This window comes from Megascapheus bottae, chromosome 5 (assembly GCF_031878675.1).
Source record: "Megascapheus bottae isolate mThoBot1 chromosome 5, mThoBot2.hap1, whole genome shotgun sequence".
In the NCBI taxonomy this organism is placed as follows: Eukaryota; Metazoa; Chordata; class Mammalia; order Rodentia; family Geomyidae; genus Megascapheus; species Megascapheus bottae.
Genome location: NC_143513.1, coordinates 38521137 through 38534468, shown reverse-complemented (window position 1 = coordinate 38534468; position 13332 = coordinate 38521137). Strand labels below are relative to the sequence as shown.

The window sequence follows — 13332 nt, the reverse complement described above, 5'->3', positions numbered from 1 at the left end:
GATTTGAAAATTAACTTGTTTACAAGTGACTGATTTATAACTAAACATGCTTGGGAAAAAGTGCTAGGAAGATACTTTGTAAGGAAGATATTTTGCAATCTTTCTTTTCCTTGTAGTAAAAGTATATAACATAAAGTTGGCTATTTTAAAATTGTCATTAAATGCTTTCCAATTGTTATCCAATAAGGGTCCTGAAAAGGGAAAAAAAATAATGGCGTAGTGTTAAAGCAGGCTTTGCAAGAAGGGACTTTTAAAGAAGGGTGGATTTTTGAAGATAGAAATTAGCTGGCTATAAACTTGAGCTATACCAAGGACAGAAAAGTGACTTGGAACTGTTTGTTTCTTGTATTTGCTTGATACGTGTGGATTTTTTCCCCTTTTCTTTTTTTTCCATTGCTCTCACTTAGTACTCCCCTGAACTCTTATATTCTCCTTTCCTTACCCTAGTACTATTATATTTTCTACTCCTATCTAACTCCTAACATTCCCTTTAACAACTGAACTACGTACCTGCACTTGGACATATTATCTTCATTTATTCCTCTTTCTATCATCTTCATGCTCCCTATTCTAAATGCTTTCATTTTGACGCCAGTAGTCCTGTGCCAAAACTCAATCCCTGGGCCAGGACCATGGCCTAGTGGTAGAGTGCTCTTGTAGCTTGAAGCCCTAGATTCAATTCCTCAGCATCTAATACACAGAAAAAAGTGGCAAGTGGTAGAGCTCTAGCCTTGAGGAAAGCCCAAGGACAGTGCTTGGACCCTGAGTTCAAGCCCCAGAACTGGCAAAAGAAAAAAAAACCCAAACAAACAAACTCAATCCCCGCACTTTATGTGATTAGGTATGTAAATAAATCTACCAGTAGTATCATGCTAAAATGTGAATATTTTTTATTGGTTCTGGATTGAAGAAGTTAGTAGAGCTGAGATACACTCCTATACCAGTGATGAGAAAGTGGACTCGTCAACCCAGCTAGTATCCCATTCAGTGAGGATACAGCAAATAACCCAATAAAAGAATTCAGGCTGCTGGAAGCATGGCCTAATGGTAGACTGCTTGCCTAGCATGCATGTAGGGTCGATTCCTCAGAACCACACACACACACACACACACACACAGCCTTGAGAAAGCCCAAGAACAGTGCCTAGGCCCTGAGTTCAAGCCCCAGGACTGGGGAGAAAAAACAAAACAAGAATTCAGGCAACTAACCTTTAAATTTTAACACTTTATATCAGTGGATTCCGTTTTCTAATCAAATGATATAGAATCACAAGTTGAATCAAAAAGAAAACCCAACCCACTTGTATGTTCAAGAAACACATTTAGTTACTGAAAACAAGACTAGTTTACTAGCTTAGGGTATAGGATTGGACAGGAGTCATTATACTCCTGTTCAACAAAGTAAATTTTAAATCAAAACTAGAAGACTTGAAGATCATATCATATCAATAAAGGGACTCTTCATCAAGAAGACAAATTTCTTAACATTTGTATTTCAGTGTGGAGGCATCCAATTTGGTTAAGCAAATAAACACATAGATCTGGACAAAATAAGTAAACATATATGGGACCATATGTGTATATATACACATATATGTGTTCCAAGTAAAGTGTGATGATATATACAAGAGTGAGATTCCATGGTGCCACCTTTTGAACAATTAACAGCTAAAAGGAATATCTGGAAGTTACCTTGATTGGGAAGGGGAGGGGAGATAAAACTAAAGGAAGGATTTGAAAAGAAATGGAAAAACTGAATGGTTGGTAAATTAAGTCAGTATGTTAACTTAAAGCACCCTTGTTACAACTGTTTGAAGATAAAATCTTGATTAAAAGAATAAAGAAAAGATGACTGACTGTGTGGGGGGGAGCCCTTTGAACAGCCAAGTGTCCTCAGATAAAATATTTAGGATACTGTATTACTTTAGAAATGTTACATTGTTAAATATTTGATGAGTTTTATATCAGTATCAAAGTATACAAAGTATACAAAGGTAAAATTTCAAATAGCTTTTTATACTCTCCAGTTAAAAACTATCATCTTGACTTGGTGAGCTGAGTATGTTATAAAAACAATAGTAGAGTGTCAATTTACCAACTGTGATGTCCCCAATGGAATTATCAATGCTCTTCAGGTCTCGAAGCCGTATCTCTGCTTTATTTTTACATATATGAAAGATTATATGAAGGAAGGGGGTGGGTGAGAATGTTAAGGATGCATTGCATTCATAAACTGCTTTGTTATATGGCAGCACCTATTCCAACTACTTAAGGATAATTTAAAAAATAAAAGTAAATAGGAGGTAGTAGAGATGTGGCTCTAGCAGTAGAAAATTCTATTAGCTGTACGAAAAAGGTAAAGTAGAACATGACATCCCCCAAGTTCAAGCCTCACTACTGCCCCCCCCAAAAAGCCAGTTAGAGTTGGAGGTAGTATAACATACATGTGTACTTTCAGTGAAAAATTCTAAGCTGATTTTATTACGTGCTGATTATACTTTGGTGGGGAGGTATTTTGCCTGAAGGTATATGGTAAAATAAGTTCATATTGAGATTAAATGATTTTTGTAATAGAGAACAAATAAATGTCTCAGTATAATTTATCCATTTAACAATTATATGCCATGTCCCACATTAATCTTTAAAATTTAAATAGTTTCTTTAGTAATTACCTTTGAAAAATTTTAGAGCAGTGACAAGAGCAGTAAGATACCATGGGTTAGGTATTATCAATATTTTACAGCCAGGAGACTCTTTTACTGTCTGTAGTACAAAAGTATGGTGTCGTAAGAAATCACTGTTTTGGCCAGATGCGGTGGTTCATGCCTGTAATCCTAGCTACTCAGGAGGCTGAAATCTAATGATCAGCCAGCTAGCCCAGGCACAAAAAAATCTGAGACTCTTATCTCCAGTTAACCTCTAGAAAATAGGAAATGGGGCTTGGCTCAAGAGTAGAGCAGTAGACTTGAGCTGAAGAGACCAGGAACAAGACCCAGGCCCAGGGGTAGGGTGGTAGCCTTGAGCTGAAGAGCTCAGGGACAGCACCCAGGCTGAGATTAAGCTCCATGACCCACAAAAAAAGAAAGAAGAAAGGGAAAAAGAAAGACTCACTGTTTTGTAAGTTATTAGTGAATTTGTGATGGGTCCTTGGTCTAGTAACAGAACATGAAAGATCTTAAGCTTCTGTGTTTTTATTATTAATAGAATTTGAGTTGTACTAAATTCCATTTCAGTTCTATTTTTGTGTTTTTATGGTCTTTGATTTATAATCTTTCAAACAAATTTAACATTTTTCTATTTAAATGTGTTCTCAAGTTGAGTCTGTTCAGCGAATGGGAAGAGATTAAATATATTTTAGAGGTAGAACTAACAAATAAAGACTATTGATGGATTGGAGGGGAAGGAAGGAAAGGAATCAAAGATGACTCCTAGGGTTTGGCTTGAAGAACTATTGAATGGTCATGGTATTTGGATATGCTTGAGATGCCTTGGAGGCATAGAATGAACAACCCAATAGACAATTAACTGATTGATTCTGGAAAGATTAACAAGCTTTACTCAACACATTATCAATAACTTCAGTCCTTAGATAATGAAACTGTTCTATCCTTGTAAGAATTTAAACTTGATACACAAACAAGTATCTTCAAGATGATAGTCATATTGCTTGATATTTTTGGAGGCCTGTGAAAATCATTTTGTTTTCCGTTTTAAACAGAACAAATAATTTACTTGAAACTTTTAAACTATTAAATCCAAGTTTTGTTTGTATAAAAAATGTGTAACAGGGGGCCGGGAGTTTGGCCTACTCGTTAAAGTGCTTGCCTAGCATGCACGAAGACCCGGGTTCGATTCCTCGGTACCACATACATAGAAAAAAGCCAAAAGTGGTGCTGAGGCTCAAGTGGTAGAGCTCTAACCTTGAGAAAGTCCAAGGACAGTGCTCAGGCCCTGAGCTCAAGCCCAGGACTGGCAAAAAAAAAAAAAAAAAAAAAAAAATGTGTAACAGTATGGTGAAGCTTAGGGTGGTAGGACATACCACTGTGGATGTAAAGTAAAGCGTTTTTATATACATAAGAGTTGGATTATTCTGGTATTTCGTGATATGGAAAAGTGATTTAGGAATGTTTTGGTGTTTTGAATTTCTGTTCCTTACAACCCTTTTAATCTGTTCATTTATGCCATTAGGTTTCTTGCAATCTGCTTTTGCCTTCTCTTGCTATCCAGCCATGGTCTTTCCATGCCCCCAACTTCTTTTTCTTTTCTTTTGAAGTACATTATTCCAACCATGGTCTTTCCATGCCCCCAATATCTTTTTCTTTTCTTTTAGAGTGCATTATTCCTTTTTCATCCCTAATTTATTCCCAAATTTCCTATGAAAAATCACAAAAAAAGTCTCTGAAAAGTATTGATGTTGTTAGCGTATGTATAAAATACAAGAAATCAGAATTGTTGAAAATCAATATCCATTCCCTTATGTCAGTCGATCAGTACTTCTAATGTAGAACCTAAACATCTTGTGCTGGTTGTTTTCAAAGCTAGATCAGATAGCAGCAGCAGCGTGTGTTTGGAATCACCTTAGCTAAGAATTAAAATTCTCATATTTTACCTGAAGTCCTGAATTAGAATCTCAGGATAGAGCCCAAGAGTCTGGCCTTCCAGTTGATTCTGAAGCCGGCACAAATTTGATACACAAGCTACAACAGCTCCAGTCAGAAAAAATGGTTGCAGAATATGTGGCTATTAAGAACCTGAAATAGCAATTAACATTTAAGAGGGTTTCAGTAATCGCAGTAAATATTTATCCAGCCATTTCATGTGCCAATCACTTGTTACAGAGGTTTTGTGACACTTAGGTGATATGTGCGTTGATTATACAACTGAAAGGTTGAAAATTCAGACAGCCAAAGTGTAAAGGGCAGGGAATAACTGTCTACTTGAAGATTAACTTTTAATATAGTTAAGTAGAATTTCCTTGCTATTGAATTTTTTTTTATTTCTATACTGTGCAGGTCATGGGCTTGAACTCAGGGCTGGGGTATTGTCCTTGAACCTTTTTGCTTTTTGGTGGTTAATTGAAGATAAGTCTCATGGACTTTCTTATCTGGGTTGGATTTGAACCTCATTCCTTACATTTAGCCTCTTGAATAGTGAGGATTACAGGCATGTGCTATCATCATATCTGGCCTTGCTATGAATTTTTAACCACAAAACAGTCATAGTGTATTGTACAAACTATCTTTATCTGATAATATTTCAAAGTGTATTCCTAATATTTTAACTGACTCATGGTAATTATATGTAGTACAGTGTGACATTTCTATACCATATTCAACATACAATGACTAGCTAAGGACTAAGAATATTGTGTAAATAAGCTTTTGTCTAATTTTTTAAAATATGGACATAAAATTCTTAGTTTAAATACTAGCATCACAAGTAGCAAAAATAAAATGATGAAGTCAGTCACCAGTTTTCTTTTGTATTTAATAATTTTATTGACTAGTACCAGAATGTTTTCAATGTTTTTAATCCTGAAGGAAAGTAGACTCCTTTGAAATTAAATTTTAGCAGTGTCGTTGGGTAGGCTTTAACAATTCACAATGGTGACTTTCAGTTCTTCTGAAAGCAGGAAGTTTATTTCTGACACACAGAAATATTCCAGCCCAAAGAACATCCCTATTGCCATATGTGGTAAGAATTTGTCACTAACCCACAAACCACTTCTGTAATGCAGTGAACAAGCAGAATTGGTCTTTGTTGGATGTTTCCAATTCAACATGAAGGGACTTTGTTTTGCAGTGTTTTATAAGTAATTATTAGCTTATACCTTGGAGAAAGCCTGTCACATCATAGGTGTTCATAGTTTATTAAGAAAGGATAATGTGCTATGTGAAGTGTTTTTTTCTTTTCTCTTTTTCTACTTATGTTAATCTCATGAGGTTACTATATCTGAATGTGTGTACTAGTATACTGTACATACATTTATTTTATTTATTTATTTATTTGAAATAGGGAAAGGAAAGGGGAAAACAAGATGACTGGAAGGGGACAAAAACATAAGAATGGGTATCAGGGTTTGAGATGTAATGTACCCACTACCTGACGAATGTAACTGTAACCCCTCTATACATTATCCCGAGAATAAAATACAATAAAAAGGAAAGGATATTAAAATGTGTATGCTTTTTTATCTTATTAAAGTCCTTTATTTACTCTTTGCTAAAACACAAGTTACTTGAGTAAAGGAAAGTTTTAAGTATGCATCCGCATTTAATAATTATATGTTTGCATGAAATTACCTTAATTGAAGAGAGTCTTCTCTGAAGAAGAAACAAAAATGGCCTATAGACACATGAAGAAATGCTCAACATCTCTGGTCATAAAAGAAATGCAAATCAAAACAACTCTTAAGATTACACCTCACTCCAGTTAGAATGGCCAGGATCAGGAAAACGAATAATAACAGATGCTGGAGGGGATGTGGCCAGGAGGGATCACTACTACACTATTGGTGGGAGTGCAAACTCATTCAACCACTATGGAAAGCAGTATGGCAGTGCCTCTAAAGTCTAAACATAGAACTCCCCTATGACCCAGCAATTCCACTACTTGGCATTTACCCAACCATCCAGAATCTAGGGCATACTAAATCCACTAGCACAACAATGTTCATTGCAGCATTATTCACCATAGCAAAGATATGGAACCAACCTAGATGTCCCTCAGTTGATGAGTGGATCAACAAGTTGTGGTATTTGTACACAATGGAATTCTATGCTGCTGTCAGAAAGAATGACATTGCCCCCATTTGTTAGGAAATGGAAAGACTTAGAAAAAATCATATTAAGTGAAGTAAGCCAGACTCAAAGGAATATAGGCTCAATGGTTTCCCTCATTTGTCATAATCAGTAGAAACCTTGGACTCTACTAGCAGAGATCTGCAATAGAGCAAAACCTTGATACATAAGGCCATATAGTATGAATCTGATTGAAAGGACCTCCAGGATATTGAAACAAAAGCCATATAACAAATGATTGTTGTCCTTAAAGGACATCTCTCATCTCCTTTGCTGTCCCTTGGGTATCTCATATTGTTACAGTATCTCACTTTGTTATCTGATATATTGAATTTATTTGTATTTGGTTATTTGAAATTTGATAGAGAAGGGGGGGAAAACCAAGACGGGGGAGGGGGGTGGAGGAGAGGGTAATGGGTACCAAGACATGTGAAAGGGTATCAATGTATGTGAATTAATGCACCTTCTATCTGGCAAATATCATGTAACCCTTTTATTAATTACAATAAAAATTTAAAAAAAGAAATAAAGGGGGAAAAAAAGAAATTACCTTAATTGTAGTTGATTCCTTTGCTGCTCATTTGGAAGAAATATTACTTTTACATTTGCACTTTGGCTAAAAAGGAATGACCCTTAGGGTTAATTATTAAAGGATAGTTAACAACGTAGAAAAACAGGAGAATTTGTTCTGAGGAATTCATTCAGCAGAATTCAGTGAAGAGCTATTTGTAAATCATTAACATTTTGAAAATACCATTGTTTTTCTAAACTTGATTTTTTTTTTTTGTATTTTAAGCGATTAAGAAGATTGTCTACCAAATATAGAACAGAAAAGATTTATCCCACAGCCACTGGAGAAAAAGAAGAAAATGTTAAAAAGAACAGATATAAAGACATACTGCCATGTAAGTTTGAAATACCCTTGATAGAACAAATAAAAATTCTAATGAGCATTTTTATAACCTGACCAGCTGTTTTACCCGAATTTGATTTATAAGGAGATAGTAATTAATCTTTTTCTCAATATATACTACAAAATAATAATTTATAATTGTGCTTCTTGCTTTTCCTTACAATAGTTGTTTTAGCTTTTTTCTATGAGCATTGCAGCTGCTGTAATAATTATTTTTGAGTATCAGAATTCCAAGGAAAATATTTTTTGTAGACTTGTTCAAAGAAATTATTTCATTGAAAATATAACAATATAAAATAAAACAATATAAAATATTGGCAAATTTTATAAAATGCTATAAAAAACACTGATTGCCTATTACCTGTTAACAAAAGATCCTTGAGCCAGGTGTGGTGGTTCCTGCCTGTAATCCTAGTTACTCAGGGGGCTGAGATCTGAGGATCGTGGTTCAGAGCCAGCCTGGGCACTAAAGATTGTGAGACTTATCTCTAATTAACCACTAGAAAACCGGAAGTGGTGCTGTGGCTCGGGGGTAGGATGGTAGCCCTGAGCTGAAGAGCTCAGGACAGTACCCAGGCCCAGAGTTCAAGCCTCACAGCTGAGCCCCCACCCCCCCCCCAAAAAAAAATCCTTGATTATGTATGAAAAATTGATCATAAATGACTCAGCACCTGTATATCTGCTATTCTATCTATATGAACATCTGAGTACAACTTTGATAGTATTGTGCTTCAAGAATAATATTTGAGTTATATTTTTAGATAGTGATTTTCTGATAAAATGACTAAATAAGGGATCCCTTTTATAAAGTAAAATTTTTGTTTTGTACCTACTGTGTCTTAAACTGCCGGTAGTCCTCTCTTTTCCTTCAAGTATCTTAAAATTCCTATATTCTATGACATTGGTTTCTTAATTAACTATTGGTATTATTAAAGCTTCTCTAAAACATCCTAGATTCAATTCTTGGTAACCTTTTAATTGCTAGATTCAGTGTTTTTTTTTTTTTAAATTTTTCTTGGTGTCTTAATTTTTTTCAGTTAATTATTTTGATGTCATTGGCCAGTTCCTATTTGAAATTTGGTAACTCTTTCAGATCATAGTCTCCGTCTTGTTTTCTTACCTCTGTTCCTCACTGATTTCTTGCCTAAATTGAATCCTTCATCTTTACTTTTGTTTTGCATTATGCTTAGCTGTAGGATGCGTGCGTGTCCAGTGTTAACAGAAATAACAGATGTGGTATAGTATAATAGGGTATAGAATAATAAAGAAGAGCTGGGAGTTTGGCCTTGTGGTAGAGTGCTTGCCTAGCATGCACAAAGACCCAGGTTCGATTCCTTGGTACCACATACATAGACAAAAGAAGCTGGAAGTGGTGCTGTGGCTCAAGTGGCAAAGTGCTAGCATTGAAGAAAAAACCCAAAGACAGTGTTCGGTCCCTGAGTTCAAGCCCCAGAACACACACACACACACACACACACACACACACGCACACGCACACGCACACACACGCACACACACACACACAGAATAATAATGAAGAATTGTGACTCCAGAAGTTCAAATACTGACTTCATCAGTTGGTAGATAATAAGATCATCAATTCGTAGATAATAAGAACTTGTACTCTATTTCTGTGTCTGTTTTATTATTTGTAAAATAAAGATAATAGTAATACTGAGTATGGTGTTTTTCAGTGTTACATCAGACTAAGTATTTAATGGCAATCTACCATAGTAGCCACTTATCAAGCTTTTATAAAACATATCCAATTTTCCCTCTAAGTTACTTTTATTTGTTCAGGCTGCTATAACAAAAATAAACCTTGTAGGTTATAAAATATACAAATATATGTGTTGCCATTTAAGAGGCTGGAAAGTCCAGGATCAGTGATCTCAGCATCTTTGGACTCTGGTAAGGGCTCTTTGGTTCATAGATGGTGATTTCTCACTGTGTTCTCACATAGTAAAAATAAACAATCTTTATTGGATATTTTTTATAATGACAGCAATGTCAGTCACCAGAGCATGACCTAATTTTTCCTAAAAGTCCTGCCTCCATATTATTTCATTGGGAAGCAGTATATAAACATGGGAGGTATATAAACATTTAGACTAGACTGTATCAGTTGTACACCTCAGAATAGGGGTTGGTATGGTATACAGATCATTTTAATTAATATAATCTTAACTGTGCTCTCTTAATTGATGCACATAGAGATTATCTACTTTTTTTTGTTACTTGTGGGGTTTAAACTCTGTCCAAGCTCTTCAGCTCAAGGCTAGTAGTGCTCTACCACTTTAAGCACCACAGAACCACTTCCAGGTTTCTGGTGGTTAATTGGAGATAAGAGTTTTACAGACTTTTGTTCCTAGGCTGGCTTTGAGCTGTGATCCTGAGATCTTGGCCTCCTAAGTAGCGGGGATAACACTCAGCCATTGGTGCTGGGTCTCTATCTACTTCTTGACTTTCATGTAGGGAATTTGAAATACCACCATTTCTGTTTTCCTATGATGTTTGATTCATTTTACCAAAAGCTTTTGAACCTCAGCTCTTAATCCTAGCACGTTAGGAGACTGAGATCTGAGAAGGTTCCAAAGCAGTCTACTTGGAAAGTCAGTGACTTTTATCTCTAATTAACTACTCAAAAGCTGGACAAACAGTTGTAGTTCAAGTGTAAAAGTCCAAGTCTTGAGTGAAAAACCTCAGGGACAGTGACTAGACCCTGAGTTCAAGCCCCACAAGCCCCAGGATCTGTGCGAGCTTTGTGCATATATTATGTTTTGGTGATACAAAAAACAAATTGGCGGGGCCGGGAGTTTGGCCTAGTGGTTAAAGTGCTTGCCTAGCATGCATGAAGACCCGGGTTCGATTCCTCGGTACCACATACATACAAAAAAAGCCAGAAGTGGTGCTGAGGCTCAAGTGGTAGAGCTCTAGCCTTGAGAAAGTCCAAGGACAGTGCTCAGGCCCTGAGCTCAAGCCCAGGACTGGCAAAAAAAAAAAAAAAAAAAACAAATTGGCAAAAATCGCCCCTGTCTTTGCAGGGTTTATATTATCATCTAGATGATAGAGAATACATACAAATTAACATATGGTTTTATATATATATATATGTTAATGGAAAACATAAGAGTCAGAGAGAAATTGAGACTAAGTAGAAAGGAAGTTTTATGGGGCGCTATGGCTCACGCATGTAATCAAAGCTACTTAGGAGGCTGATATCAGAGGATCAAGGTTCAAAGCCAACCTCAGCACAAAAGAAACCGAGACTCTGTATCTCCAAGTAACCCCTAGAAAATGAAAGTGGGGCTTGACTCAAAGGTAAGGCTGTAGAGTTGGTAGCCTTGAGCTGAAGAGCTCAGGGACATCGCCCAGGTCAAGTTCAAGCCTCATGACCCACAAAAAAAGAAGAAAAGAAAAAAAAGAGAAGAAGAAGAAGAAAGGAAGCTTTGACTTTTGAACAGAGGTAGAGAAGGAAGGTTAAGAGGTGGTGTTCATAAACTAGTCTTCTCAAAATAAAGTTCTTGTTTTTTGTTTGGTAATTTTTATAACTAACAGTTTTTACCATCTTTTTATTGGTGATGTTTTTGGTTTGTTTTTGAAATGAGACCTGCCCTATGTTGTCTATGCAGGTTTTGTCTTTGCCTTTCCTGCCTCAGCCTCCTGCAGGGTGAAATTTATAAGCATGTGCTACCATGTCCAGTAATACTTTTTCAATACATCCAATATATCGAAGGCAAGTCCCAGAACTGAGTAGTGACTGTATGTTATTATATCTAAATCTGGGCCAGCTTTTAGAAATGGTAGATAGGGGATTTTCAGCCTACTGTAATGCTAATTATAGTGATTATTTTTGTTTATACAAATCAGTTAATAGTTTCCTATTTGCTTGGAGGTGATAGCATTTGTAAATTTTATTTTATTGCCAAAGATTGTTAAATGTTCATGGGAGAGTGAGGTGCAGCTTTCAAACACCTCTTTCGTAGCTACTATTGATTTTATCTCTTTTGGAGTCAAGCTCTAGGGCTGTTGTAGAAACAGAAAAAAACATGAAAGGAAATTATTGTTTTTATTTCCTTGATACTTAGTTTTCTTCAATTCAGCTTTAATATTAAAATATATGTGATAAATTACATAAGCAGCTAATACTGGTTTTTGAATTCTCAGTAATGAACTGTGTTTGTAATAGAAGGCAGTGGCCTACTACATTTACTCTTACACTGGAATATACTGGGAATTTTTTTAAAGCATTTTTTGCTCCATTTTGAGCTTACTGAATCAAACTTTTATTGCAGGATAAATTAGAACAGCAAAAAATAATTTGTTTTTCCTAGTCCTTCGAATGATTAGTGATATCTGGAATAAGATTGGAAAAATTCTGGGAATTATTGAAGCTAGGTGATAGATATATCATTTTATTTTGTATATGCTTAAAATTTTTCATCTTAGAAAAAATTGAAGAACATATGTCCAGCCTATATGTTACCTCCCTATTAGGTATACTAGCAGTCTTGACTATCATTTTGGAACCTTTTTTTTTTTATTGTCGGGGTAATGTATAGAGTGGTTACACATAATAGGTGTATTACTTCTCACACATTGTTACCCCTTCTCATGTTCTTGCCCCCAGTCATCTTGTTTTCCCCTTCTCTTTCCTATTTCAAATAAACAAACATATATACTATAACAGGTAACCAAGTCAGATTCAGCAACAATATGAGGTTAACCAAAGGGCATCAAAGAAGAGAGATAACATAATACATTAAATCACACAAGATAAAACTCTTGTTTCCATATCCTAGAGATCCTTTCATTTTAGTCTCATCCTGTATGACAAAACCTAGATACATAAGGGAACCATTATTCTTATTTGGATCCATTACCACCAAAATATCTTACTGATGACACCACGGTAACTTAGCTATTATACAGTAATTTTAAAATTTTGAGAATAAAAATAATTAGTAACATTACTAATAAATACGGAAAGAGTTTATGTTCTCATTTTATCATCATCCTAACTGCTGAGTATTCTCTTATTTACATGAAGTGTCCATTTATTTATTATTTTTATTTTTTATTGTCAGGGTAATATATAGAAGGTTTACAGTTACATTTATTAGATAGTAAATGATACTCCCTCTTATGTTTTTGTCCCCATTTCCCTCCCCCATACCATCCCAATCATCATGTTTTTCCTCCCTTCCCTTTCCTATTTCAAATAAACAAATAAGCATATATATAATATTACAGGTAATAAAATCAGATACAGTAACAATATGAGATTAACCAACCAAAGGGCAACAAAAGAGAAGAGAAATAACATAGTACATTAAGAACAGCAATCACACAAGATAAAGCTTTTGTTTCCATATCCTAGAGATTCTTTCATTTAGTCTCATCCTATATGACCTTATATATCTATGTTTTGAGCTATTGTAATCCTCTGCTAGGAGAGTCCTGGATATGTACTAATTATTACAAATGAGGGAAACCACTGAGCCTGTGTTGCTTGGGGTCTGGCTTACTTCACTGAATATGATTGTTTCCAAGTCTTTCCACAAATAAGGCTATGTCATTTTTTCTCATGGCTGCGAAGAATTCCATTGTGTATAAATA

At 35.4% G+C, this 13332-nt stretch overlaps 1 protein-coding gene across 1 annotated transcript in view; it reads left to right on the top strand.

The window, feature by feature from the left end:
* Positions 1 to 13332, top strand: part of Ptpn12 (protein tyrosine phosphatase non-receptor type 12) — a 60997-nt gene that overhangs the window by 10844 nt on the left and 36821 nt on the right. Inside the window, exon 2 of the mRNA XM_090332915.1 lies at positions 7597 to 7705. Coding sequence (XP_090189041.1) covers positions 7597 to 7705 — 109 coding nt within the window. The remainder of the gene's footprint in view (positions 1 to 7596; positions 7706 to 13332) is intronic.